The sequence below is a fragment of the Brachyhypopomus gauderio genome, chromosome 2, assembly GCF_052324685.1.
Source record: "Brachyhypopomus gauderio isolate BG-103 chromosome 2, BGAUD_0.2, whole genome shotgun sequence".
Lineage (NCBI taxonomy): Eukaryota > Metazoa > Chordata > Actinopteri > Gymnotiformes > Hypopomidae > Brachyhypopomus > Brachyhypopomus gauderio.
The window spans coordinates 42,200,727-42,225,473 of NC_135212.1; the positions used below are offsets into that span (position 1 = coordinate 42,200,727).

At 45.9% G+C, this 24,747-nt stretch overlaps 1 protein-coding gene across 2 annotated transcripts in view; it reads left to right on the top strand.

Moving 5' to 3' along the window:
- shank1 (SH3 and multiple ankyrin repeat domains 1) overlaps positions 1–24,747 on the top strand; it is a 113,756-nt gene that overhangs the window by 40,337 nt on the left and 48,672 nt on the right. The window contains exons 4-16 of one of the 2 annotated variants that reach the window (XM_076996572.1): positions 7,504–7,707; positions 9,686–9,757; positions 10,132–10,240; positions 11,652–11,806; positions 11,955–12,122; positions 14,515–14,631; positions 15,413–15,490; positions 15,772–15,838; positions 16,121–16,290; positions 16,531–16,655; positions 19,043–19,191; positions 20,221–20,334; positions 21,201–21,276. In XM_076996572.1, the coding sequence (XP_076852687.1) occupies positions 7,504–7,707; positions 9,686–9,757; positions 10,132–10,240; positions 11,652–11,806; positions 11,955–12,122; positions 14,515–14,631; positions 15,413–15,490; positions 15,772–15,838; positions 16,121–16,290; positions 16,531–16,655; positions 19,043–19,191; positions 20,221–20,334; positions 21,201–21,276 (1,604 nt within the window). Of the gene's footprint in view, positions 1–7,503; positions 7,708–9,685; positions 9,758–10,131; positions 10,241–11,651; positions 11,807–11,954; positions 12,123–12,329; positions 12,370–14,514; positions 14,632–15,412; positions 15,491–15,771; positions 15,839–16,120; positions 16,291–16,530; positions 16,656–19,042; positions 19,192–20,220; positions 20,335–21,200; positions 21,277–24,747 lie in introns of those variants that run through there. The other variant, XM_076996573.1, reaches the window with a different exon arrangement.

Consider the following 24,747-nt stretch of genomic DNA (forward strand, 5'->3'; position numbering starts at 1 on the left):
CCCTCCCTTCCCCTCCACCCCTCCCTTCTCCTCCACCCCTCCCTTCCCCTCTACCCCTCCCTTCTCCTCCACCCCTCCCTTCTCCTCCACCCCTCCCTTCTCCTCCACCCTTCCCTTTCCCTCCACCCCCCTTCTCCTCCACCCCTCCCTCTCCCTCCACCCCTCCCTTCTCCTCCACCCCTCCCTTCTCCTCCACCCTTCCCTTTCCCTCCACCCCCCTTCTCCTCCACCCCTCCCTCTCCCTCCACCCCTCCCTTCTCCTCCACCCCTCCCTTCTCCTCTACCCCTCCCTCTCTCCCTCCACCCCTCCCTTCTCCTCCACCCCTCCCTTCTCCTCCACCCCTCCCTTCTCCTCCACCCCTCCCTTCTCCTCCACCCCTCCCTCTCTCCCTCCACCCCTCCCTCTCTCCCTCCACCCCTCCCTTCTCCTCTACCCCTTCCTTCTCCTTCACCTACACAATCCTCACTCCCTGGAACTGGTCCTCTATGTCTCCTTCACCCCCTCTGCCCCTCCCTCTCTCCCTCTGCCCCTCCCTCTCTCCCTCTGCCCCTCCCTCTCTCCCTCTGCCCCTCCCTCTCTCCCTCTGCCCCTCCCTCTCCCCAGACTACACTCCCAACAGCTCAGTCCTGTTGAACATGTCAGCTTATTTAGCCTCAATCAGCTGTAATTGCTGTTTAATTGTACTTTAATGAGAACAGGGAGAGTGGAGTGGGGTGCAAACTTAGACCCAAGGATTCCTACACACACACACACACACTCATAGACACACACACTCAAACGTACACACTCAGACACATGCATACATACACACTCACTCACACAGATATTTTTGCACATGCATGCACATGCAAAGATGCACATCGATATACGTGCAGAGATACACAAACTCACCCACAGACACACACGTGCACTCTCTCTCTCACACACACTCACACACACTAAAACAAGACCACCAGTAATTGTGTGTGTGTGCGCGCATTCCAGGAGCAGTTCTGTCAAAGCCAGCATCTACTGTCAGCATCTGAGCACACGCCGTCCGGCCATGTTTAAACGCCCTACTGAGATTTGCTAATCAGTTCAAGCAGGCAGGCAGAATTAATTAGTGCAACCAATCAGGTCGCACCAAATCCTGGCAGGACCTTGTGCTTCATACTTGTTCCTGTCCTTAACCTTGATGACGCTGAACCTGAAGGGAGCAGGAAGGTGGAGCAGAGGCTGTTGGAGAAGGTGGAGCAGAGGGTAGTTAATGATGCAATGAAGGTGGAGCAGAGGGTAATTAATGATGCAATGAAGGTGGAGCAGAGGGTAGTTAATGATGCAATGAAGGTGGAGCAGAGGGTAATTAATGATGCAATGAAGGTGGAGCAGAGGGTAGTTAATGATGCAATGAAGGTGGAGCAGAGGGTAATTAATGATGCAATGAAGGTGGAGCAGAGGGTAGTTAATGATGCAATGAAGGTGGAGCAGAGGGTAATTAATGATGCAATGAAGGTGGAGCAGAGGGTAGTTAATGATGCAATGAAGGTGGAGCAGAGGGTAATTAATGATGCAATGAAGGTGGAGCAGAGGGTAGTTAATGATGCAATGAAGGTGGAGCAGAGGGTAATTAATGATGCAATGAAGGTGGAGCAGAGGGTAATTAATGATGCAATGAAGGTGGAGCAGAGGGTAATTAATGATGCAATGAAGGTGGAGCAGAGGGTAATTAATGATGCAATGAAGGTGGAGCAGAGGGTAGTTAATGATGCAATGAAGGTGGAGCAGAGGGTAATTAATGATGCAATGAAGGTGGAGCAGAGGGTAATTAATGATGCAATGAAGGTGGAGCAGAGGGTAGTTAATGATGCAATGAAGGTGGAGCAGAGGGTAATTAATGATGCAATGAAGGTGGAGCAGAGGGTAATTAATGATGCAATGAAGGTGGAGCAGAGGGTAATTAATGATGCAATGAAGGTGGAGCAGAGGGTAGTTAATGATGCAATGAAGGTGGAGCAGAGGGTAGTTAATGATGCAATGAAGGTGGAGCAGAGGGTAATTAATGATGCAATGAAGGTGGAGCAGAGGGTAATTAATGATGCAATGAAGGTGGAGCAGAGGGTAATTAATGATGCAATGAAGGTGGAGCAGAGGGTAGTTAATGATGCAATGAAGGTGGAGCAGAGGGTAGTTAATGATGCAATGAAGGTGGAGCAGAGGGTAGTTAATGATGCAATGAAGGTGGAGCAGAGGGTAATTAATGATGCAATGAAGGTGGAGACAACACTGGGTGCAGCAGCGAAGATGTGATGTGGTTTATGTGAAGATGTGATGTGGTTTATGTGAAGATGTGATGTGGTTTATGTGAAGATGTGATGTGGTTTATGTGAAGATGTGATGTGGTTTATGTGAAGATGTGGTGTGGTTTATGTGAAGATGTGGTGTGGTTTATGTGAAGATGTGATGTGGTTTATGTGAAGATGTGATGTGGTTTATGTGAAGATGTGATGGTTTATGTGAAGATGTGATGTGGTTTATGTGAAGATGTGATGTGGTTTATGTGAAGATGTGATGGTTTATGTGAAGATGTGATGTGGTTTATGTGAAGATGTGATGTGGTTTATGTGAAGATGTGATGTGGTTTATGTGAAGATGTGATGGTTTATGTGAAGATGTGATGTGGTTTATGTGAAGATGTGATGTGGTTTATGTGAAGATGTGATGTGGTTTATGTGAAGATGTGATGTGGTTTATGTGAAGATGTGATGGTTTATGTGAAGATGTGATGTGGTTTATGTGAAGATGTGATGGTTTATGTGAAGAAGTGATGTGGTTTATGTGAAGATGTGATGGTTTATGTGAAGATGTGATGTGGTTTATGTGAAGATGTGATGTGGTTTATGTGAAGATGTGATGTGGTTTATGTGAAGATGTGATGGTTTATGTGAAGATGTGATGTGGTGTCTGGTACAGAATGATACTATGTGAGGTTTGATAACAGAACATTTCTTTTGAACATTTAAAATGAAGACAAAGAAACACTAACATCAATGTAGTGTCAATGTAGTATTGATGACTGTGGAGAGAGGGGGGGTAGGAAGAGAGGGGAGTGGAGAGAGGGAGGGGTAGAAAGAGAGGGAATGGGGAGAGAGAGGGATGGAGAGAAAAAGCAGAGGAGGGTCAAGAGGAAACAAGGTTATTTCCCCGCAGACCTCATTAAAGGCTTCTAATCCCAGAGAGAGAGAGAGAGGGGGGGGGGGGGGGGGGGGGGGGGGGGAGAAGGAGGGAGAGGGGGAGGGAGAGAGAGGAGGGAGAGAGAGGGCAATAGAGAGAAGGAGGGAGAAAGAGAAAGAGAGAAAAGGAAAGAGGAGAGACTGCATGGCAATATCAAACAAGCTCTCAGAATGCTCTTGAAAAGCTTTATTTCTGAATGATATTACTTCCAGTTAGAAGATCTCATATGCACATAAACTCAAGTTGGTAAGATCACACATGCACATAAATTCATGTTGGTAAGATCTCAGATGTGCATAAATTCACATTCATAACATTGGTAAGATCTCACATGCACATACATTCACACTAAAGATCTCACATGCGCATAAATTCACATTGGTGCATCTCACATGCACATACATTTATACTGAAAAGATCTCACATGCACATACATTTACACTGGTAAGATCTCACATGCACATACATTTACACTGGTAAGATCTCACATGCTCATCAATTCACGCTGATTAAATCTCACACAGTGAGCAGCTGATCACTGGTGAGCTTTAACATTCTGATCATGGTTTTGTAATTCAATAATTAACATGACCCATGTTACAATGAGAGTGAGTGCACAGACCACACCCCCTTCAATACAGCTACTGAAAAATGTCTAAGGAACAGGACCAGTTTCTTGCACGAAGGTGGAATGATTTATAGGTTTACTGGAGGTTTTGTGACCAACAGTGAGGAAATTGTAGCTGTTAATATACTACAGAATTACTGTCATTAGGACCAATTACGTTGAGTTGTATTTCAGGTTTTGAATCATTTGAACAGTATTATTATAATCTCATAGGTGAGATTATAATCCCAACTCCTTTTGGACTTTGGTCTGCTTGTAAATGATTATTCGTAGTAGTTGTGAGTACTTAGTGGTGTGGGGGGAGTTCTATCTGTGCATGTGTTGGGGAGGCGCTTCTATGTGTATATTTGTGTGTGTGTGAGTGTGTTTGTCCTGTGTGTGTCTGTGAGTTTATTCTCTGTGTGTGTGTGTGTGTGTGTGTGTGTGTGTGTGTGTGTGTGTGTGTGTGTGTGTGTGTGTACATACATTTGTACTGTGCCTTAAGCTTAAGCTGCCTTCCCATCATCTGCAGATAATACTGACATCTCTCTCTCTCCCTCTCTCCCTCTCTCCCCTCTCTCTCTCTCTCTCTCTCCCCTCTCCCCTCTCTCTCTCTCTCTCTCTCTCCCCTCTCCCCTCTCTCTCTCTCTCTCCCCTCTCTCTTTCTCTTTCTCCCTCTCCCCTTTTTCTCTCTCTCCCTCTCTCCCTCCCTCTCTCTCTCTCTCTCTCTCTCTCTCTCTCTCTCTCTCAGACACACATGCACATACACACATTCAGACATGAATGTATATACAGATATACACTCTACCATAGGGCACCATCTCCTAGGAACTGCTGAGATGTTTCTATGGCAACTTGCAGCTTGCTCTTCTAATGAACTGGTTGCCATGGTGATAGGGGTTGGCTGTGCACAAAATGAGAGAATGAATAGAGCTCACTGCCTCACATACACACACACACACACACGCACTGACAGTGATGCACACGCATGCTCTGTCACAGACAGAAGAAATGACTGAGTGAATGAGAGAGAGGGAGACAGTGAAACAGTGAGACAGACAGAGAGAGACAGACAAAGAAAGAGAAATGCAGCTTTCAGATCTAATCTTATGGTTATGTGCCTGACATTATTTCTAGCTGTGACTCCGCCCTCAGCAAACTTTAGACCCCCTGCTGTGATCCCACCAAATTAACCCACTTTAGATCCCAAGCTGTGACTCTGCCCACTTAGCCCACTTTAGATCCCAAGCTGTGACCCCGCCCACTTAGCCCACTTTAGATCCCAAGCTGTGACCCTACCCACATAGCCCACTTTAGATCCCAAGCTGTGACCTCGCCCACTTAGCCCACTTTAAATCCCCTGCTGTGACCCCTCCCACTTAGCCCACTTTAGATCCCAAGCTGTGACCCTGCCCACATAGCCCACTTTAGATCCCAAGCTGTGACCCTGCCCACATAGCCCACTTTAGATCCCCTGCTGTGACCCCGCCCACTTAGCCCACTTTAGATCCCAAGCTGTGACCCTGCCCACATAGCCCCCTTTAGATCCCAAGCTGTGACCCTGCCCACATAGCCCACTTTAGATCCCAAGCCGTGACCCTGCCCACATAGCCCACTTTAGATCCCAAGCTGTGACCCCGCCCACTTAGCCCACTTTAGATCCCAAGCTGTGACCCTGCCCACATGGCCCACTTTAGATCCCAAGCTGTGACCCTGCCCACATAGCCCACTTTAGATCCCCTGCTGTGACCTCGCCCACTTAGCCCACTTTAGATCCCAAGCTGTGACCCCGCCCACTTAGCCTACTTTAGATCCCAAGCTGTGACCTCGCCCACATAGCCCACTTTAGATCCCAAGCTGTGACCTCGCCCACTTAGCCCACTTTAGATCCCAAGCTGTGACCCTGCCCACTTAGCCCACTTTAGATCCCAAGCTGTGACCCCGCCCACTTAGCCCACTTTAGATCTCAAGCTGTGACCTTGCCCACTTAGCCCACTTTAGAATCAGAATCAGAATCAGAATCGCCTTTATTGTCATTGTAATTTGCATTACGATGAAATTTGCTTCTACTCCAAGGTGCTTGTTGGAACAATAAATACACACAATAAAGACAATAAATACACTCAATGACATAGAACGATCCAAATGTTTACATGATATGTTGGATATTGCAGATCCCAAGCTGTGACCTCGCCCACTTAGCCCACTTTAGATCCCAAGCTGTGACCCCGTCCACTTAGCCCACTTTAGATCCCCCACTGTGGCCCCGTCCACGTTAGATCCCCAGCTGTAATAATCTCGCCCACTTAGCCCACTTTGGATCCTATGCTGTGTCAAACGAAAAATCACTCCAGAACCTACCATCAGGGACCTGCACCTTACACCACACCATCATGTGTCCCAGAGACCTGAACTCAGACAGCACCAGCAAAACCCAGTACTGACATATACCCACTACCAGTCCAAACCCAGTACTGGCACAAACTCTAGCCACTTACAGACTTACAGTGTCGTTTTAATTCCTCACATACACCCACCCACATGCCTGTCTGCAGGCTAGCACTGAGTGGAACAGTATATCTCTGTGTGTGTGTGTGTGTGTGTGTGTGTGTGTGTGTGTGTGTGTGTGTGTGTGTGTGTGTGTGTGTGTGTGTGTGTGTGTGTGTGTGTGTGTATGTGTATGTGTATGTGTGTGTGTGTGTGTGTGTGTGTGTGTGTGTATGTGTATGTGTATGTGTGTGTGTGTGTGTGTGTGTGTGTGTGTGTGTGTGTGTGTGCGTGGATTTGATGACCACCAGGTGCAGTCTGACTCTTCCATATCTGATGGACAGTTGCTAGTCTGCAAGCTGCTCATCTCCAACACTCCCTGCCATCCTTCATACGCCTGGCGCCTCGGACAGGTTGCAATGTCTCCCTCTAGTGGTTCTCCTGCAGTATTTCCTCCGCATACTGCATTAAAAATGTATGACACGAGACCCAGATTAAGCTTTGTTTTAAATGACATTGTCAGTGGAGATATGCCAGTGCCATTTCTGTTTAGCCTACCCACACTACTGTACCAAAGCAGTGCATCCTGGGGTTTCACCTGCAGTGCATCCTGGGGTTTCACCTGCAGTGCATCCTGGGGTTTCACCTGCAGCTGACTGCGAGAGTATGGTTCTCCATGAGATTGATGTGATTGAAGCTATCTCATTTTGCCCAGCGGTCATAACAAAATGAAGCAAGCAGTGGTTTATAGCAAACAAAACAAACAGAATGAGTGAAGTCTCAACACTGTTTAACATGTACAGGGGGGGAATCTCTCAATGAGTCTCAAGTTAGACCTCACAGGAACACTCACATATCTACTTCAGATCTTTAAATAGGTTCTGTGACATCTCCCTAAAGAACAGCTTATCTCCCTCCCCCTCCCTCTCTCTCTCCCTCTCCCCCTCCCTCTCTCTCTCTTCCCTATCTCTATCCCTCCCCCACTCTACCCCCTCCAACTCTCTGTCTCTATTGGATATCCCACTCTTTTTCTCTTTCTTTCTGCTTCACATATTCCTGTCTTTCATCTTTGTTCCTCCTCTTTTTGTTGTGTCCTTCTGCTCCTCTCTCTATCTTTCCCTCCTCCTCTCCTCTCTCTCTCCCTACCCCTCCCACTCGCTCCTCCTCTCTCTCTCCCCCTCTCTCCTCCTCTCTGCAGAAGTGCTTGCGTTTTAACCCAGAAGCCACAGTGTGGAGGGCCAAGCAGCAGGTTCTCTGCAGTCTGACCGAGTCTCTGCGTGATGTCCTGAATTACGGCCTCTTCCAGCCCGCCACAGATGGACACGATGCCAAGTTTCTGGAAGAGGAGCGGCCTCTACGAGACTACCCACAATCCTTTGAGAAAGGGGTGCCCTACCTAGAGGTAGCCCTTTCTGAAATAAGCAATGTCTAGATGTTATAATGTAGCCATATGGGACGATTTGAGTGATGCAGCATTGTGAGTGATGGTGTCATTCATCAATAGTATTTCTGCTGTCTTCAGTCTACTCTCTGTCTGCTGTGATTGGCCAGACTGTGACATGTTAGCTCCAAGCATATTTGGCCATGGTAAATCAACCACACAGTACAGAGATGGTGTAATGATAGTAGGTTGATGGAGGTTGAAGATTGCTCTCATGGCTAGTTTTTTTACATTGAAAGTTTAACATTAGGACTATCAAGAGTTTCTGCTTATGACTCCCTCTGCTGTTACTACTGTACAGTGAGGCTTTTCTGAAGGGGTTGTTATCCCCGACACAACGTCCAGCGTTAAGCTAACCAATTGGAAATGGATGCATGCGAGATGCTGCAGGAACCGGGTATCACAGAATGTGTTGTGAACGTGCATGGTAAGAAGTGGTTCTTTAGATCTTTCGTTACCCTGGTGATCGCTCTGTTCTGCAGAAGCGTGAGTCATGATAGGACTTCATGTAGCACATTGTTGCTGGCCAAAGCCTCCCTGTGTATTTCAGAACAGACGAAAATGGCTGGAGATGGCTTGACTTGCATGGATATGGATTTGGAGTTAGGTGTTGTGTTCTGGTGAGACCCTGGACACACTCATTCTGGTGCTAACTGCACCTCCTGATCCAGTTTCTCGAAGCACCCTCTGTACTGTTAGTGATGCCTTCACACACAAAAAGTGCTCTGTGCGCGGAGAGTGTTAGGGGAGTGTTCAGGGTGTGGAGCGTTCAGGGTAGGGGGTTTTCAGTGTGGGGAGTGTGTTCATGGTGGGGGTGATTAGTGTGGGTCGAGTTATGAATGTTGGAGGAGTGTTCAGTGGTGTTTAGCTGACTCCTGTATGTCGATCGTCAGGCTGTGGTTCTGAAGGAGACACTGATGACCTAAGTCCACACATTTTTATTCATTCTCCATCATGTTAGCATTCAAGGACTTCAAAATGGATTTTGGGCCAAGTGATGCAGAACTCTCAGAGCTGTCCTCTGTGTCCTGCCCCATGTGTCTCTCAGAGCTGTCCTCTGTGTCCTGCCCCATGTGTCTCTCAGAGCTGTCCTCTGTGTCCTGCCTGTGTATCTCTCAGAGATGTTGTCTGTGTCCTGCCTGTGTATCTCTCAGAGCTGTCCTCTGTGTCCTGCCTGTGTATCTCTCAGAGCTGTCCTCTGTGTCCTGCCTGTGTATCTCTCAGAGATGTTGTCTGTGTCCTGCCTGTGTAACTCTCAGAGATGTTGTCTGTGTCCTGCCTGTGTAACTCTCAGAGATGTTGTCTGTGTCCTGCCTGTGTAACTCTCAGAGCTGTCCTCTGTGTCCTGCCACATTGTCTCTCAGAGCTGTCCTCTGTGTCCTGCCTGTGTATCTCTCAGAGATGTTGTCTGTGTCCTGCCTGTGTAACTCTCAGAGCTGTCCTGTGTCCTGCCACATTGTCTCTCAGAGCTGTCCTCTGTGTCCTGCCTGTGTATCTCTCAGAGCTGTCCTCTTTGTCCTGCCTGTGTATCTCTCAGATCTGTCCTCTGTGTCCTGCCCCATGTAACTCTCAGAGCTGTCCTCTGTGTCCTGCCCCATGTGTCTCTCAGAGCTCTCCTCTGTGTCCTGCCTGTGTATCTCTCAGAGATGTTGTCTGTGTCCTGCCTGTGTATCTGTCAGAGCTGTCCTTTATGTCCTGCCTGTGTGTGTCCCAGAGCTGTCCTCTGTGTCCTGCCTGTGTATCTGTCAGAGCTGTCCTCTGTGTCCTGCCCCATGTGTCTCAGAGCTGTCCTGTGTATCCTGCCCCATGTGTCTCTGAGATCTGTCCTCTGTGTCCTGCCCTGTGTGTCTCTCAGAGCTGTTCTCTGTGTCCTGCCCTGTGTCTCGTCTAGTCCCTCTGTGTACTCATTGTGTTTCATTTCTCTCTCTGTCTGAAACAGTTTCGCTACAAGACCAGAGTGTACAAGCAGACAAACCTCGACGAGAAACAGCTTGCCAAGCTGCACACCAAGGTACTCAGCATCCTGTCTGTTTGGACTGGGAAGAGCTATAGAACTTTGTGTGTGTGTGTGTGTGTGTGTGTGTGTGTGTGTGTGTGTGTGCGTGTGTGTGCGTGTGTGTGCGTGCGTGTGTGTTCAGCTTTGGACCGTTATGTTCCCAAGAGGGAATTTGTTCAAACATTCATTGCTTAATTGTGTCATGCCTCTATGTGTGTGCGTGTGAGTGTGTGCACATGTGTGTGTGAGTGTGTGTGTGAGTGTGTGTGAATGAATTTGCTTGCTTGATTAAGCAAAAAATCTACAATAGTTGGTCCCCGGAGCATTGGTGAACTATTCTGAGCGCAGTGCCTGACCTGATGTGCTGCTGTCTCTGTCTCCCCCTGCAGGCCAGTCTGAAGAAGTTCATGGACTACATCCAAACAGGAGCTGTGGAAAAAGTAGCCAAATTTCTGGACAAAGGGCTCGACCCCAACTTTCATGATCCAGACACAGGAGGTCAGAAAGTGCCCCCTTCTCCACCCTGCTCACAGTTAGGGGTTCAATGAAGGCCAGCCCAAGAAATGTCTGTAGTTTAAAATCTTAATCATTAGATTCTAAATCGTTGGAATGGAATCAGTGAGGACTTCACTGTTTGTGCAGCAGTGGGTTGATGGCTTGATGACATTATGATGACTCATTAATACATCATATTCTCAGAATAAACAAAAGGTGACAGTAGCAAAAACAAGCAAAATATAATAGAACTGAAATAAAGAATTGTCAAGAACCACAAGCACTGCTACATTATCAGATATATAAGCATCTAAATCATTTTGTGATTTGATGGGGACTGTTTGGAATGTGTTTGGAATGTGTTCAGAGAATTTGGAATTCCATTTATGATGTCACAATTGCAACATCCCAGTTCTACCTGTAGTTTACACCAACCCTGGAAGTACATTTGGAATTGCGCACATTCCAGAACTCTTCAGGATAACCTGGCTGATTTTAGGGGAATACTCGTTAAAACAATTGATTTTGAACAGAACGTTTCTTCAATTAACAAAATCATCACCCATGCTAACCCACACACAAATGCTTGAATATTTATGTGCATACAATCAACATAAATATGCATTAATGATTTTTGGGAGCACTCCACATCTGTGTGTTTACACATGACTCATTTCTCTGTCTGGTCTTCACTGGTTTAATCATATATCAAGCTAGACTTCCATTCCCCTGCATTCTGCCTGCTCTGAATTTACATAGAACACTCGCCTAGTGACATGGTGCACCCTGGTGAGCTTAACCTTTAGAAGAACGCCCCCTGCTGGGATACTAACTCAAAACAGGATGAAGTTCAGACTGAGCTGTTTTGATCAGCACTCTCAGGTGAGGAGGAGAGGTGCCGTTAGTAGTTGTGGAATCTCCACTGTAACCCTTGTGTTTATCTGACAGGCCTTGCAATGAGGTCCAGCAAAGGAACGAAAGCTAGTCTGAACTGGCACGACAAGGCTCGGCTGAGTTCAATACGCTTGTTAATCTCGTATCTGTTTGTTTGCTGTAAACAGCTGGCCAGGGGCGAATGCTGTCAGGCCTTTTGGCGTAGAGCGGTGCAGTGACTGAACTAAGAGAGTGATGGTTTTGTTTCACGGGTTGTCCGCTCAGTGCTGTCACAGCCCTGCTGTTATAGCTGCGAGGATGTCAGTCTCGTGTCATATCAGAGCCCAGCCATCCACTGAGGATTGCACTGCCTCATGTCACCAGTGGGTGGCAGCAATGATCCCAGGGAGGGATCAGTGCTAATTACCATAACTGTGGGGCTCTACCTCCTTGTAAAGTACGTAACATCACTAACTCAAATGCTTGGGTGTTTGTATGTGTGTGTTTGTATGTGTGTGCATGCGTGTATGTGCGTGTGCAGAGACCCCCCTCACGCTGGCAGTTCAGTGTGAGCCCGGGGCGGGGGAGGGGATCAGGGTTCTGGTGATGGGAGGAGCTCACATCGATTTCAGGGCCAAAGATGGACTCACATCCCTCCACAAGGCTGTCCGAGCTCACGCACACACCGCTCTACTGGTAACACACACACACACACACACACACACACACACACACACACACACACACACACACACACACACACATGTGCTTACACACACAGTTAAACACATGCTAATACATATAAAGATACATACTCTCAACCTCTGTCATGTTCCTGTGGTAGACTCTGCTGTCTCTGGGGGCGTCTCCAGACTACAAGGACAGGCGTGGACTGACGCCGCTATACCACACTGTGCTGACAGGGGGCGACACCTCCTGTTGTGAAACCCTGCTCTATCACAGAGCCAAGCTGGGAATCCGTGATGAGAATGGCTGGGATGAGACTCACCAGGTACCTGTTGTACATACGTGTGTGTGTGTGTGTGTGTGTGTGTGTGTGTGTGTGTGTGTGTGTGTGTGTGTGTGTGTGTGTGTGTGTGTGTGTGCCGTGCATAGATCTGCATCCATGTTAAATTTGTTTATTTGTCCTTTTATGTATCTCTGCCTGTCTCTCTCTTCCCCTCTCTCTCTTCACCATCCCTCCATCCTTCCAGCCACCCAATCACTCCATCACTTCACACGGAGAAGAAAACTGAGAGGTACAAGACCATCCTCATAGCCACTTTCACCAGGCCATGGCTGTGTGTGTTTGTGTGGTTGAGTGTGCTTGTGTGTGGTTTTGTGTGGTTGTGTATGATTAAATGTGGTAGCATGTGTTTGTGTGATGTGATGTTGCTTAGTGTGGTTGTACTGTATGTTGTTTTGTACAGTTGAGTGTAGTTTTGTTTCTCCCATGTTTGACTGTGGTTCAATGCATTTGGGCAGGGGTGCTCAATACGTCGATCACGATCTACTGGTCGATCGCGAAGGAAGTGTAGGTAGATCGCATGACATTAAAAAGTAGGGGATGAATGACAAAAAGAGATGAATGACAGGCTATCATCCATCTGCACTGACGGTTGTCTTTTGATTGACATACAGAGTAGCCAATCGGACGTCTGAACTTTTGACACCCTACGCATGCGCGTTAAACCGCACGAACTTGTTAGCTTGTTGCGTAGCTAGCCTCCAATTTATTTAAACTAAATGCAACAAAGGGTATAAAAATGAGTGCCGTAGCTGGTCAGAGTAAGAAGCCTAAAACCTACCACTTCATACAGAATGGGAGGAAGATTTGTTTCACTATATTTCACTATGTCATAACTATAAGTGCGTTTGCCTCATCTGTCAGTGTGCCGTTGCTATTCCAAAGAAGGGAAACGTGGAGCAGCATTTTCGGACTGTTCAAGCATCATTTCGAGTGTCACTTCATTGTTAAACACAAGACGTCCTTCCAATGGAGATGATAAAAGAGGCATTTGTTGAATCCGCTGATTCCTTGTTCCGAGACTTTAAAAACAAATCTCAAATATTATCTTCAGTCAAAGCTGTCCAGCTATCGAGGAATACAGTCACACTGTGCTCTGAAACCACTGCCGAGGATTTAACCCAGAAACTTTGGAAGGATTTTGCAGACTGCGAGTGTTTCTCGCTACAATTAAATAAATAAAATACCTTATTTATCCTAAAAGGAAAGAAACAGTACACAATATTAAATTGTAATAATAATAATAATAATAACAAATTATGATAATATAGAAGAAATACATTTGTTTTGCATTTTTATTGTAGGTAGATCATTTTGACTTGGTCATCTTATAAGTAGCTCGCAAGCTGAAAAGGTGTGGGCACCACTGCATTTGGGTGTGCGTGAGTGTGGTTGAGCAATGTTTTGTTTTGTATGTTATTGTATGTGAGTGTAGTTTTGCGTGGTTAAATATGGTTGTGTGTTTCTGTATTTTCATGTTTTTATTGTTATTAGAACACCCAGAATTTTTCTAGAAAATGAGGAACTTGTGTAGAACCCGAACATAGTTCCATAGTGCAGAGTCAGCTGGGGCGGGGAGTCTTACTGAAGCACTTTGAGCGTGTCGGGGTCACAGGTTGTCCAGTGCCTTGTCTGACTCTCTTTGTGATGTAATTCTGAGTGTCAGTGCAAGTGTAAATGAATTTGTATGAGTACGTGTGTGGGTGTAGGTGTGTGTGTGTATGAGCGTGTGTGTGTGTGTCTGTGTGTGTGTATGGGTGTCTGTATGGGTATGTGGGTGTGTGTATGTCTGTCTGTGTGTATGGGTGTGGGGTGAGTGTGTGTGTGTGTGTGTGTGTATGGTTGTGTTGTTGTGTGTATTTCTGTGTGTGTGTGTGTGTGTGTGTGTGTGTGTGTGTGTGTGTGTGTGTGTGTGTGTGTGTGTGTGTGTGTGTGTGTGCATATGTCTTCCCTTGCCAATTTTTGACTCTACAGTGACCTCTCTGCCTACCACTTTCACAGTTGTGTTAATTAATAAAGATGTCAATGTTATGATAAGGTATAACATGTACCTTTCCTCCTTCTCTCTCTTGTTGCATTTACGTCCCTCTCTCCTCCCCTCCCCCTCTCCACCCCCTCCTGCCCTCCCCTCCCCCTCTCCTCCCTCTCCGCTGCCCCTCTCCTCCCTTTCCTCCCCTCTCCTCCCTCTCCTCTGCCCCCCCGCCCCTGCCCCTCTCCTCCCCTCTCTCTCCTCTCCTCCCCTCCCTCTCCCCCTCTCTCTCTTCCCTCTCCCTTGCCCCTCTCCTCTCCCTCCCCTCCCCCCCCTCTCCTTCCTCTCCCTTCTCCTCTTCCCCCTGTCCCTCCTCCCCACTCCTCCCCATGCTCATCTCCTCGACAGGCCTGTCAGAATGGCAACTCCCAACATCTGGAGCACCTGCTGTTCTACGGTGCTGACTCCTCCTCCATGAACGCCTCAGGAAACACTGCCCTGCACATCTGCGCTTTATACAACAAGGTACAGAACCTTGTGCTTATGGCTCTAGAATAAGATCCAGAGTCCAGATCTTACTGTCTGGAGTATGCAAGTGTTTGTCAACTGTCCAGGGTGTGTTTTCAGGCAGAGGAATTTTATATACTTTTTTCTTTTTTTTTCAGTGGGTTGTACTCTAGAGTGGATTGTAGTTTAGAGTGGGTTGTACTCTAGAGTAGACTGTAGTTTAGAGTGGGCTGTACTCTAGAGTAGACTATAGTTTAGAGTGGGCTGTATTCTAGAGTAGACTGTAGTTTAGAGTGAACTGTACTCTAGAATAGACTGTAGTTTAGAGTGGGCTGTACTCTAGAGTAGACTGTAGTTTAGAGTGGGCTGTACTCTAGAGTAGACTGTAGTTTATAGTGGGCTGTACTCTAGAGTAGACTGTAGTTTAGAGTGGACTGTACTCTAGAATAAACTGTAGTTTAGAGTGGGCTGTACTCTAGAGTAGACTGTAGTTTAGAGTGGGCTGTACTCTACAGTGGGCTGTATTCTAGAGTGGACTGTAATTTAGAGTGGATTGTACTCTAGAGTAGACTGTAGTTTAGAGTGGGCTGTACTCTAGAGTAGACTATAGTTTAGAGTGGATTGTACTCTAGAGTAGACTGTAGTTTAGAGTGGGCTGTACTCTACAGTGGACTGTACTTCTAGAGTGGGCTGTAGCTTAGAGTGGACTAGAAGGGCAGATGCATGATGTACAGAGTTTTTGAATGAGGGTTATTATGTTTAACCAGCGCGCCTGTTGCTCTTTGATTGGGCCATTCAGGAGAGCTGTGCACGCATCCTGCTGTACCGAGGAGCCAATAAGGACGTCAAGAACAACAGTGGGCAGAGCCCTTTCCAGGTACGCATGCAGAACCCCGAACGCAGCAGGAGGGATGCTGGGAGGTGGAGTGTGGCTCAGGCATGAGAACTCCAGAGAACTACAGTCATGGACGAGGAAGTACTGGGAGTCTTGGTGCTGGACCTAATGGTGCTCTGAACAGTGCTTATGTTGCATTACTGCAACGTGTTGTTGCAACATTAGGACACACCAGTTGGACAGTGTGTGCGTGTGTGTGTGTGCGTGTGTGTGTGTGTGCGTGTGTGTGTGTGCGTGTGCGTGTGTGTGTGTGTGTTTTCTAGGTGGCTGTCATGTCTGGCCATTTTGAGCTGGGCGAGATCATTAAAAACCATCGGGAGGAAGATGTAGGTAAGTCTCGCTCAGTTCAGACTCTTTAACTCACCCTCTCTCTACACCTCCCTCTCTCACTCTCTCTATCTCCCTCTCTCACTGTCTCCATCTCCCACTCTCTCTCTCCATCTCCCTCTCTCCATCTTTCTCCACCTTCCTCTCATCTCTCTCACTCTGCCTCACTCTCTCCCAGTATCTCTCCCTCTGAAAATCACTATAGCACCAAAATGTAGCGTAGCAATAACAGCTTCAAAATCTTTTCTCATGGCTCATTGCTATTTTGTAACATTTGTCCGTCAGTACCATTTTTGGAGTCACCCAAGTACGCCCCCCAGAGGCGTGAGAGTGCACGTACGCTTGCCTTGCCACATCCACACCCCTTCCTACGGGCCAACAGTGACAACAGCATGAACCTCCCCGACTGGATGGCCTTTCCCAATGCTGCTGGGTCCAACATCGTCTCTGTGCAGGTGTGTGTATGTGTGTTTATTGACTTGTTGGGACATAAAACCTTTCCCCCGCAGAGGTAAGAAAAATAACAAAATAAATAAAAAACAAGCGAAATCTATTCAGACCCTGAGCTTAAGGTTAAGGGTCAAGAGTGTGTTGTACTTAAGCATTTAACATATGTGACACTGTGTGTGTGTGTGTGTGTGTGTGTGTGTGTGTGTGTGTGTGTGTGTGTGTGTGTGTGTGTGTGTGTGTTTTAGGGTCTGAAACATGGTGGCACTCTGCGCAGTTCCAGCAGTCCCCGTGGGGCTCGAACGCGTTCGCCGTCCCGTGGCCGGGCAGGAGACAGAGACGACCGCAGCAGGCAGGCCCGGGGCAGACAAGGGTAAGAGAACCACACACAGTGCCCTCGCTGCCTGTACAGCTGCATTAATGAGACTTACACTGATGATGTAACTGGAGTATCACAGCTCATGGAATCATTGCATCACCATCAAGTGGGTCTCGATACCCCTAAAGTCACATGTGTTTCAGTAAACAGCCTTATCAGTCATGTAGATATAGTAACTTTGAGTTGTTGATTGTTTGAATGGATGTGTTTAAATATACTCATTTATATACTCAGTTAGTCCCTGTTATCAGTCACATTCCCAACTTCCTCTGCTACATAAACACTTCAATTAAAAAAATTAGAAAGTTAGACTTTTATTTACATTTATGGCATACACCCTTATCCAGAGCGACTTACATTTTTATCTAATTTTTTATACAAGTGAGCAATTGAGGGTTAAGGGTCTTGCTCAGGGGCACCTCAGTCATGGCCTCAGGTCTGGGAATCGAACCCACGACCCTCCGGTCGACTGTTATGCAGCCGTTAGTTAGCTACATTACAGATCCACAGAACAAGCAAAACAAATTGAATTAGAAAATGAATTAGAAATTGAATTAGGCCAATCTAATGTATAAATGCGGAGATTGTGTTTCTAGACACACCCAGCGCAGTAGTGTGAGGTACCACATGCAGAGGTGTAGCCCGCAGTGTCAGATCTGAGGATTGATCAGGATCTCCATCTACACATATAAAAATGAAACCAAATGAAATATTAATTGATATACCCACTAATATCACATTATACCACACATAAGTATTAACAGCATTCTGTGCTTATAAAATCCTTCTCTTGACTACTGGAACAGTAGCACATACACATCGTATTACTGCTGTTAATAGGTGTTAGTGCATACTGTTACTGTAGAATTTATTACTGCACACTGTAACAGTATGATGTGTTAGTGGTGCACACTTACTACTCAGTGTTTTAGTGCACAATGTGTTACTGCACAATGTGTTACTGGTGCACACTGGGTAGTTGGGGACTATGTTGATGCACATTGTGTTACTGTAGAATGTTTGTGCACACTGTTACTGTAGAATGTTAGTGCATGCTGTGTCACTGTAGAAAGTTAGTGCATACTGTGTTACTGTAGAATGTTAGTGCACACTGTTACTGTAGAATGTTAGTGCATACTGTGTTACTGTAGAATGTTAGTGCACACTGTTACTGTAGAATGTTAGTGCATACTGTGTTACTGTAGAATGTTTGTGCACACTGTTACTGTAGAATGTTAGTGCATACTGTGTTACTGTATAATGTTTGTGCACACTGTGTCACTGTAGAATGTTTGTGCACACTGTTACTGTAGAATGTGCACAATACAAGGTGTTAATGCATATAGTTCTCTGTATTTTGTACATAGTGTTTTAGTGCAGGGAATGTTTTTGCAGGAGGTGTTAGTGCTGAATATGTTAATGCTGGTTATGCCAGTGCAGGGTGTGTTAATTTAAACTGTGTCAAGTGTTAGTGCAGAGTGTGTTAATATAGACTGTGTTATGTGATAGTGCAAGGTGTGTTAATGTAGACATGTGTTAGTGCAGGGTGTGTTTTAATGTATATTGTGTTATGTGCTAGTGCTATGTGTTCATGTAGACTTTATGTGTTATTACAGGCTGTGTTAATGTAGAGTGTTAACTGTGTTAATGTAGAGTGTGTAGAGAATGTGCCAGTGTGTTGGTTGGAGAGCTGGAACTTTGAAGACATGTTGCTCTGTGTGGTTCTGTATGTGATTATTCTTACCCATCACAGTGTAACAAGCCCACAGAGTAACAAGCCCCTTCCCCAGAGAGTGATTCAGCCGTTGAGCTGAGCAGCTGTGCTGGGACTCAGAGCGGAGCCTGCAGGCACGCTGAGGGCTCTGCTGGAACAAACACTCGGGCCACAGAGCTGCTGTTCACACTTTAGCAACACAGGATCTTTCTGTTTGTCAGCTTTTATACATATTTTATATATGTTCACGATGCCATCAAGTGATATAATGACAGAAATTAGTGTATTGTGTTCTGTGTGTCTGTGTATGTATGTGTGTGTGGGGGGGCATATGTTTCATACATATGTTTGTGTGTGTGATTTTGAATGTGTATGCATGCCTGTGTATATGTGTTTTTGTTATATATATGTGTGTGTGTGTGTGTGTTCATGTATTTGTGTGTGTGTTCATGAATTTGTGTGTGTATGTTCATGCACATATGTGTACGTGTGACAATTTGTGCATGTTTGTGTGTTTGTATGAGTATAATTGTGTGTATGAATGTGTTTGTATGTTTGTGCATGTATTTGTTCGTGTCTGTGTGTATGTGCATTTGTGTGTGTGTGCGTGTGCATGTGTATTTGCATATGCGCGTGTGTGTGCGTGCGTGTGTGTGTGTGTGCACAGCCCGACTTCTATCAATGTCCAGGGTGTATCTGTGGGACAGAGGAGACGTTTGTACAGTGCTGTTCCTGGGCGAGTGTTTGTGGCCACACGCTCACATTCAGCTCAGGGTGAGCGTGAGATCAGCTTCAACAAGGGAGACAAAGTCAAAGGTATGTGTGTGTATATGTGTGTGTGTCTGTATGTGTGTTTGTGTGTTTGTTTGAGTGTGTGTGCACGTAGGTGTGTGCGTGTGTGTGTGTGCAGGCATGCGCGCGCATGTGTGTGTATGTGTGTGTATGTGTGCATGTGTGTGATTGGTGTGTATACGTGTGTGCGTGTGTGTGTGAACTAAGGGGGCATTGTGTTTTGAGTGCTATGCAGGGGTGAGCCATGAATGGGTTAATAAATGTCTGTCTCTGTGTCTCTGTATGTTTCCCTCAGGTGTGGATAAACGTTGTCTATGTATGTATTCTGGTGACAAGTGTTGGTATGTCTGTGAATATGCGCGTGTGTGTTGGGGGGATGTCTGAGTGTGTGTGTGTGTGTGTGTGTGTGTGTGTGTGTGTGTGTAATGTTTTTGGGTGTGTGTGTATACGAAGCATGCAGATGCAAAACACACTGTGTGTGTGTGTGTGTGTGTGTGTGTGTGTGTGTGTGTGTGTATGCATGCACGTGTGTGAATTAATTTACTTCTATACTGCTATACACAGCTCCCTTTAGGTGGGAAAATGTCATTCTTTTTTTCCTGGCAGTCACAGACAGGGCTTGGGTTTGGGTTAAGGTTCTTATTTATGCAGAAATGTTAGAATCAATGCAAGACCTCATGAGTGTGGTTGTGTGTGTGAGGGAGGGAACAGAAGGGTGTGTATTATGCGTAGATGTGCATGTGTTTGTTAGGACTACATGACTGTGATATGCATTATTGCCTGGATTTATATGTCTGCCTGTGAGTGTACGTGTGTGTATGTGCAAGAGGGAAGTGCGTGTGCGTGCGTGTGTGTGTGTGGGCGTGCGTGTGTGTGTGTGTGTGTGTGTGGTGGGGGGGCATGCAGGACAAACACACCTACAAATGAGGCTGGTATGAGTTATGGCTGTATGTGTGTGTGTGTGTGTGTGTGTATGTTTATGAGGTGGGATCTACTCACACACACACACACAGACGCACACAAACGTACAGTCTCTCTCTCTGTCCATCTCAGTGCTGAGTATTGGAGAGGGCGGGTACTGGGAGGGCACTGTGAGAGGTCGCACTGGCTGGTTCCCATCAGACTGTGTGGAGGAAGTAGCACCTCGAGGCCTGGACCACCGCTCAGGTGAGACACACACACACACACACACACTCAAACACACGCAAACATACAAACACACATATACACACACACAACCACACAGACATATATACTCAAGCACACAAGCACATAGAATGAAAAACACATAAACACACATAAACACTCCATGGAATGGTGTCTTAACATATACACATTTTATCTGATACACTTCAACTCAATCCTACTACAAACCTTTAACTAGCACATTTAATACATTTCACATGGACATACCTTCAGAGTTCCTCATTGGCTGATAATTACTGGGTTGGCTGGGTTGCTAGAGCCCTGTGGTCAGAGGAGCATGCCTAACGGCTACTGGTTTCAGGCTCAGGACTTACTGGCTCCCCCTGGTGGCACAGCCAAACAGACGCTGTGATGCCATGGTTTCACCTCCACAGCCCTGCTGTGACACTGTGGTTTTAGTCACAGATTCCTCACATTTCCCACTGCTGGTCCACCATGGACTTAATAGTCAGCAGATGCGGAGAGTGAGGGGGCGGAGAGTGAGGGGGCGGGGAGTGAGGGGGCGGAGAGTGAGGTGGCAGAGAGTGAGGGGGCAGGGAGTGAGGGGGCGGAGAGTGAGGTGGCAGAGAGTGAGGGGGCAGGGAGTGAGGGGGCGGAGAGTGAGGTGGCAGAGAGTGAGGGGGCAGAGAGTGAGGGGGCGGGGAAAGCCCAACCCTCACTTTGCTATAGCTGCCTTACATCACGCCAGGTAACCACAGTACAGTATTCTGGGAAATGGAGTCATGGGAGTCAGATCATGGAAAAAAAACTCCATTTCACTTAAACACATGAAACACACACTCCACAGACAGTGATCATGTGGCAGGCATTGTGTGTGTGTGTTTCAGAGAGCCGTAGTGAGAAAACCAAGAGACTTTTCCGCCATTACACTGTGGGATCCTATGACACTTTTGACGCCCCCAGGTAAGACTGGATTACTTCATCAGCACGGCTGCCTCAATAACACACACACACACACACACACACACACACACACACACACACACACACACACACAAACCAAACCATATGCCATAGACACACACACTTAATCTTGTCAAAATATACATTATTATGAATTAACTCTTATTTGATATATTTGGATTAGCATCTATTTTCTGCTGTTTAATGGTGTTGGAAGAGTTTCATAGGATAAACTGAATCCATCCACAAACTTTTCACATGAGTGTCCACACAGAAGCTTGCTGGTCTGGTTTAAGACTGTATCAGCGAGAGGGTGACACTGGTCATCTGGTCATTGACCTGGTTTGGTTGCAGTGTGGAAAAGGACCATCTGGTTGCTACTGGTCTGTGTGGATGAATACTCCAGCTGAATCTGGTTGCTACTGGTCTGTGTGAATGAATACTCCAGCTGAATCTGGTTCCTACTGGTCTGTGTGAATGAATACTCCAGCTGAATCTGGTTGGTGCTGGTCTGTGTGAATGAATACTCCAGCTGAATCTGGTTGCTGCTGGTCTGTGTGAATGAATACTCCAGCTGAATCTGGTTGCTACTGGTCTGTGTGAATACTCCAGCTGAATCTGGTTGCTACTGGTCTGTGTGAATGAATACTCCAGCTGAATCTGGTTGCTACTGGTCTGTGTGAATACTCCAGCTGAATATGGTTGCTACTGGTCTGTGTGAATACTCCAGCTGAATCTGGTTGCTACTGGTCTGTGTGAATACTCCAGCTGAATCTGGTTGCTACTGGTCTGTGTATGGAGCTATTATAGTGTCACCAGAACCTGAACCTGAAATCATTATCACTTGAAAAAACAGTCTGTAAAATCCTCGCAGGTATGCAAAAATTCGAGTTAAAATTCAGGTTCAGGTCAAAATTCAGGTTCGGGTCGCAATTCAGGTTCGGGTCGAAATTCAGGTTCGGGTCGTAATTCAGGTTCGGGTCGAAATTCAGGTTGAAATGCGGTTCATCCGGGATACGTAGGATGAGCAAACAAACTCAGAGCTAATCGAACTGCATCTGGCCAATCACAAAACATATCAGAGGTCATTAAGAGGCACGTCTTTCTGCTAAATTTCCTGTAAGAGTGCGGTCCCTGTTTGGCGTGTAAGTAGCATGTAAGCAGCACGAAAGTGACCACTGTGCCACCCAGAAATGGCACCTTGTGGCAGCTGCCACATAATCGTGGCACTTAGTGTGACCAGTGCTGCGTGACTGTGGTCTCCGTTGTCCAGAAACGCCGCCTGCCTCTGCTGACAGACATCTAAAGACTCTTGGGTGACTCTGCGTATCGGCCACTCGCTTAAAATCATCCCGACGAGCTCCGAATCGCCATTTGTTGAAATGAAGATGGTTCATAACTTTTGTTTAAAAATTATGTTGAGTGAAATACTAGCCAACATCCAGCTAGACAGCTCTATATTACTAGTTCAGAATACGTCGAATTAAGATTATAGGAGGGTACGTGAATCTACAGTGGTAGACCGTTAACGACAGCACTAAATTTAAAGGGTTTATTATTATAGATGTGTGGGTCATTATCATTATAAAGTGCCTTTGAGACATTGTAATTTCGATAAGAAAAAGGTAAGATTTCCCCTTTCATTTTATAATCATGTTATTAAGCTGCCCCTTGAGTGTTAAAAATACATATTGGTCAAGCTTAAACACTTTTTATAAATTAAATACAGAATGTCAAAATATGGGCATATTGCAAAATATGTCCACCCTGTCAGGGACAAATGTAAGCTTCAGCTATATGTTTTTTATTAAATAATTATAATAAAACATACCTTTTCAGAAAGGTCTTGTGTCCCCTTCTAGTTAATACATTTCAGATAATGGGAAAATTCTTTGGGAAATACTAAAATTAGAATAAAATTACAGCCCATCTACAGCGATGGCCATAGGTCTTCATTGTTTTTAAAATAAAATGACAAAAACAAATGTAACTAGCAAAACTTTTTAATGGTTTTGTTTGGTCATCATTTGGACATCAGGAAATCACACACAGGGTTACTTTATATTCAATACATATTTAGTTTTTTTCATTAAACTTAAATTTGACAGGGTGGAAAATTACATGACAGGGTGGACAAATGCAATTCATTAAGTACAGAAAAACATTAAAAAGGATGAGTTAGGTATAAACTGTACTCAGTTAATTCATACACCAACATCAGAACACATATGCTTCTCAACAGAACATCAAAACAGAACATCAAAAAACATCTAGCGTAGGCCTACTCAACAGGATTGCCTCCAATTCAGCGATCTTAATTTCCAGTTTCTTCTTTGCACTCCTTCGCATACTTTCCCCTCTGCGTCTTTGTCTGGAAAACAAAAAGATAATTATAATGATTTTCTTTAAACAGATCAATTTTTTATATCATGACTTTACCTTTCTGTACATACCTTACTCCCTCCTCTCCTGCACTCATTTCATTACCTTTCCGTTTTTTTTGGGAGGGGGGGGGGGGTGATTTAAAGTGCTATAGTGGTTAAATTGCAGAATTGCTAAAACTTTCCGAAAGAAAATGTCGGCAGAAATGTACCACGTGTTGGGCAATATAAACTATGTGTATGGTGGGGAGGAGGTATGCCTGGTATACCTGGAGGATGTATTGGGCTTTAAGTGTGTATGTGCTGTAAAACATAGGGGGCACAAAACTAGAGAGAACTAAGACTTAATGTGCCTTACACCCACTCTTGGGCAAATGTTCACACAAGTTGCCCGCACGCAGCATTGGCCAAGGAGCCAGGTTTCCATCTCTGCACCTGTTCCCTTCTGTACTCTCCCCTCCCACCTTCCTCTCATTATATTTGAGATGTAATGAAAAATACTTAATCTCTTACTAACTTAACAACTTCTAACCTGGAGGGCCCTGGCTGGGGCTGAGTTTCAGGAGTGCTGGGGCTGAGTTTCAGGAGTGCTGGGGCTGAGTTTCAGGAGTGCTGGGGCTGAGTTTCAGGAGTGCTGGGGCTGAGTTTCAGGAGTGCTGGGGCTGAGTTTCAGGAGTGCTGGGGCTGAGTTTCAGGAGTGCTGGGTGGTGTCTCTGACAAAACCAAAACTATGGCCCTGGACTTTGCTCTGGCTGCTTTTTTGCCTCTCTCCACTTCTTTCTTTTTGCCCTCTTCTCTCGCTCACTCAGCTCATCAATCCCCTTTTTCTTTCTAGTCTCTCTGTCCTTCTTCCACCTGGCCCTCTCTTTTTCAAGATACTGTCTTCTTCTGTCAGGGTCAGCATCACGGCACTCCCGGTAGCGTTTTGCTATTTCAGCTCCTCTTTCACTCACAACTAAAACAGATGCAGGACACCCTTAAACCAGCAGTCTGACTTTAATTGTTATTGTTAACAAGAGGTGTGTATAATGTTATTTTATTACATTATTATTGTCATCATTGTCAAAAAACTATCCACCTGTCCCCCCTG